General features: G+C 40.1%; 1 protein-coding gene across 2 annotated transcripts in view; it reads left to right on the top strand.

Moving 5' to 3' along the window:
* The first annotated feature begins 3,069 nt into the window (after positions 1–3,069).
* Positions 3,070–4,392, top strand: part of slc13a3 (solute carrier family 13 member 3) — a 12,344-nt gene continuing 11,021 nt past the window's right edge. The window contains exon 1 of one of the 2 annotated variants that reach the window (XM_020617838.1): positions 3,070–3,510. In XM_020617838.1, coding sequence (XP_020473494.1) covers positions 3,403–3,510 — 108 coding nt within the window. In that variant the 5' untranslated portion in view covers positions 3,070–3,402. The remainder of the gene's footprint in view (positions 3,511–4,392) is intronic. The other variant, XM_020617839.1, reaches the window with a different exon arrangement.

Raw genomic sequence — 4,392 nt, 5'->3', positions numbered from 1 at the left:
TATTTGTAGCTTCACTGGATTAAAATGGAAACTTATTTTAATCCTATCACTTATTTATTTACCTGTTGCCATGGTGAACTGTAGTATCGGAGCGCCAGTGATGACTTTTTATAGTTAGCGTGCATGTGTTTACTGTAGCTCAGGCTGAACACACTCAGAGTTGACTGAATGGACTCATGGTCAAATGAGAGGTCAGGGTTAACTTCAGAGTTTATTAAAATACCCCCAGTCAGTAACCTGTCCTTGTTTCCAGTCCTCATCTGAACTCTTTGCCTTGCCTGCCTGCTTTCATATGAACCTTTTCTGTCCCTGTTACCACAACTTAGCCTGCTCCCAAATCAACTATAATACATTATATTATATATCATTGAGTTTAGTTAGCCATTACAACTCTGTCACTATAGGCCACTTGTTCGGAAGTGGGACCTGACCAGAACTAGGCCTCTTCCTTCCTCACACTATTTAACCTGCTAAAACCACACTTCTTAAAAAAAAACTATACTTCTGCTTCCCCTCCTTCTCTGCATTTTATCCTTATACTTCCATTTGCACTTAGTGAGGGCAGGTCCCTGCTAGTGGGTCAAGCCTCGTCTTCCTGTGCCACTGTTCCCGTCTGCATCAGCGTCCTAGACAGAGAGCGCAGTATAGTTAGTTACATTATAGATTAAAATAATAGTGTTTGCAGATTCTAAGCTACACACAGGGACTGTATTTAAAAACATCTGACTTGAGCTGCAACTTCTCTGAGCTTTTAGCATCGGCCCCTCCCTGTCACTATAAGCCACAGTGACAATAATGTTTAATCTGATGATAGTGTACTCTTTAAAGGCAACACCAGACAGAAAGAAATTATGAAATACAACTTTTCCATCTTCCTTACTTTTAATAATCATAATATTGTTCTTATTTGTTGTCACAATTTGTGTTATCCATATGGCACTAGTGTGAACAAATCCTCAGTAACTGTTGAACTAGAAAAAATAACATAATGAGAGCAACCATACCTCATGTTTCACAGGCTTTTAACTGCAGGCACATCGTCCGTAGATTTGTTAAAAAGAAAAGGGGAAAAAATACCACCTTGTCACATGGAAAGGAGCAGGTTCAGAGTTTGACTCGAATCATCTGATGCACACACCAGAAAACCAAGATTCTTACTACAATATTTTATCGTGATTTACAGTACAGTATATGGTCAAAACCTTTACAGCATCAATAAATCCTATCAAAACTGTGGAATTTTGCCTTTTATATTTGATTAATATTTCCTTTAAGGCAGAAATAGATGTGTGTTTACACCTCAGGCCAAACTAAATGTCAGTAGTAAAGATGTTCTGTTCTAGTCTGCTCTCTCCTGCACTCTGGATCAAATACTGGCTGAGGCTATAGGCCTACAGTTCTTCAAACTGTTTAGCTTTGCCAGCTTCATCTTTAGTTACTAGTAAAACATAACACAGATTCAGGTAGAATATCACAGGCTTAGAACCAGTAAAACAAACAGCATGAAGGGGATAGAGGTTTTTACTAGCAGGCTGTAAAATATTCAGCAGTTATTGTCCAAACCTGCTTTATTACCTCCTATAACTTCATAACTGCAGTGTGGATTTCTTAGAAGTCACAGCCCCATTATCTATGTGGCCTGCCATTAACATACCATTTTTGACACAGGTGAAAAGATCATAGCGGGTTGTTTCTGCCATAACTGAGGAATTTGATCTGATCTGATGTTTTACAGTTATTCATAACCTCAGCTTCTCTCCATAAATCATTATAATTATTACTTTACAATTTTTATTACCTCCACCAAGGAGGCATTTTGGTTATGTTTATGTTCTCTGTGGTTAGCAGGGTTATGGACAAACAGCTGGATGGATCATCAGCATACTTGGTACAGACATTTGTGGGGACCAGCCCTAGAAGTGATTAGACTTCAGCTGCAAAAGGTCAAAAGTCAGGTTTCTTAAAAAATAATGAAAAATCATTTGACATTTGACACACATATGTAAGGTGGCAATGCCTATCATTAGACCAAACTTCATCCAGATCTGATCCAGATTCTGGATCTGATGGCCCCAAAAAGGCTTTATTAATGCATGTTTATTGTAAAGCATCAGCAATACTTTTGCCCTCTTGCTCAAGAAATGACAGTAGTTTTGTTTGAAAGTCTTCTGGACCTATGGTTGCTGCTGGGAGGACATGAACAGGCCAAGGACCAACTTCACCAGGAACGCCGACTTTGTCAGGTAAAGTCTGCCCAGTCACGTTAGCTAAGGCGCGGACTAGCACAAACTCAGTCTTAGAAGCTGTGTCTAGCTACTATTCTAGCTTTCCCAAGAGCTTTAACTGAGCTAAGAACTTCAAGTAGGACATCGTCTGTGACAACCTGGATGCCACTTAAGTTCCTGCCTCAAGTGGAGGAGTTCAAGTATCTTGGGGTCTTGTTCACGAGTGAGGGAAGGATGGAACGGGAGATTGACAGGCGGATCGGTGCAGCTTCTGCAGCAATGCGGTCGATGTACCGATCTGTCGTGGTGAAGAAGGAGCTGAGCTATAAGGCGAAGCTCTCGATTTACTGGTCAATCTACGTTCCGACTCTCACCTATGGTCATGAACTTTGGGTCATGACCGAAAGGGCAAGATCCCGGATACAAGCGGCCGAAATGAGCTTTCTCCGCAGGGTGGCCGGGCGCACCCTTAGAGATAGGGTGAGGAGCTCGGTCACCCAAAATAATGAAAAAAAAAAAAAAAATCACAAAAATCCCTATCTTTAAGGCAGGGCAAAATTTTAAAAAATTATATGTCCATCAAATGTTATCCTAATCATTTGACATTTGACACACATATGTAAGGTGGCAATGCCTATCATTAGACCAAACTTCATCCAGATCTGATCCAGATTCTGGATCTGATGGCCCCCAAAAAGGCTTTATTAATGCATGTTTATTGTAAAGCAAAAACTGTAAGATAGAAGTATGTGCTATAACTTAAAAAAGAGTGTGGTAAACTGCATAAATAAATAAAATACTCTTCTTTTCTCTTCTTTTATTTCAGTTGTTCTGGGTATGGCCATGAAGAGGTTCTACTGCTAATGTTTTAGCTCCACTGAGAAATAAAGGAGTATAAAAGAACCTCAGACCAAAGCAGTGACCTGATAAAGATTAACTAAGGTCTGCAGCAGTGTGCTCAGATGCCATTTGCACCTCTGTGGAGCCTGCTGGAGGGAAAGCTGAAGGAAAGCCGACAGATCCCGCTTAACTATTTGACACCATCATAGGAGGAGTTAACGCGCCACGAAGAGTGTAGTTAATCTTCTCCCCACTCAGTTTCAATGTGCTGCCCAACACGCCTCTCAACCTGACAGCAGCTCCCTTTCCCCAAAAGGAGCAATACTTCCCTCTGGAAATGAAACTATCAGCTGTGTCCAAGAAACTGTGGTGCGTCCACAAACAACTGATTCTTCTGCTCACTCCACTCCTGCTTCTGCCTTTACTGTTTACCCTCCCGGAGAAGGTGAGTGGCTGCGTTATTTCACCTGTGCGTCTTAACGTTTCCAGCATGAGTAATGAGTAAATCCCGTTAACTCACATGACAAAAGCACAGGCAGGAGTCTTGTCTAAGATAAATTCTCATTTTCTTTACACAATTTGGGTTTTATTTATCAGGAGCAGTAATTAGCATTAATTAAATATCAAAGCGCCAGAATTTTCCAAGATTGACTAAGCAAATTAAAATGTTAATTGCTTGATTACATTACTAGTAGAATGAGCAGCCTCAAGAAATGTAGCAACTAGAGCTGCAATAAGCCAATTAATCAATTAGTTGGTGACACATGTATAAACTGCCACTGTTTAGAAAATAAATGCATCATTTTGGTTGTGGCAAGCCTGTAAAAACGGGAGAGAACCAAAAAACACAAGAAACACAAACCATAACAGCAGAACTTGCCTCTGAGGATCTGGCATCAGAAACTTTACAAGAAGGGCTGCAGTAGACAATTTAACAAATTGTCTCTTTTCAGTTAGAATCCACACAACAGCAAGAATGTTTATAAGAAACAGCAGGAGGAGCTGGGAGAAAGAGGAAAATTATAAAAATGCTATGGCAGAATGCACAAAGTAGAAAAGTTAAGATAATCATAAGATGATTTCTGTGTGTTTGAAATAATCGTTAGTGAATGTGTGAGAATACAATGTGAAATGGTTGAATTGGAAAAAATGGTGAAAAGTGATTTTACGTCTAAAGAATGAAAAATATGGAATGGTGGAAGAAAGGAAGTCGACACACATCCCTGGAAAGAGGAACTACAGAAGTGTGTGTATGTGACACAATGAAGAGACACACAGTTTGCTAAGGAAGTCCATCCATCCATCCATTTTCTTCCGCTTATCCGGG

This window comes from Monopterus albus, unplaced genomic scaffold, assembly GCF_001952655.1.
Source record: "Monopterus albus unplaced genomic scaffold, M_albus_1.0 scaffold194.1, whole genome shotgun sequence".
Lineage (NCBI taxonomy): Eukaryota > Metazoa > Chordata > Actinopteri > Synbranchiformes > Synbranchidae > Monopterus > Monopterus albus.
The sequence above is the reverse complement of the archived record's forward strand: the minus strand, read 5'-3'. Positions and strand labels throughout refer to the sequence as shown.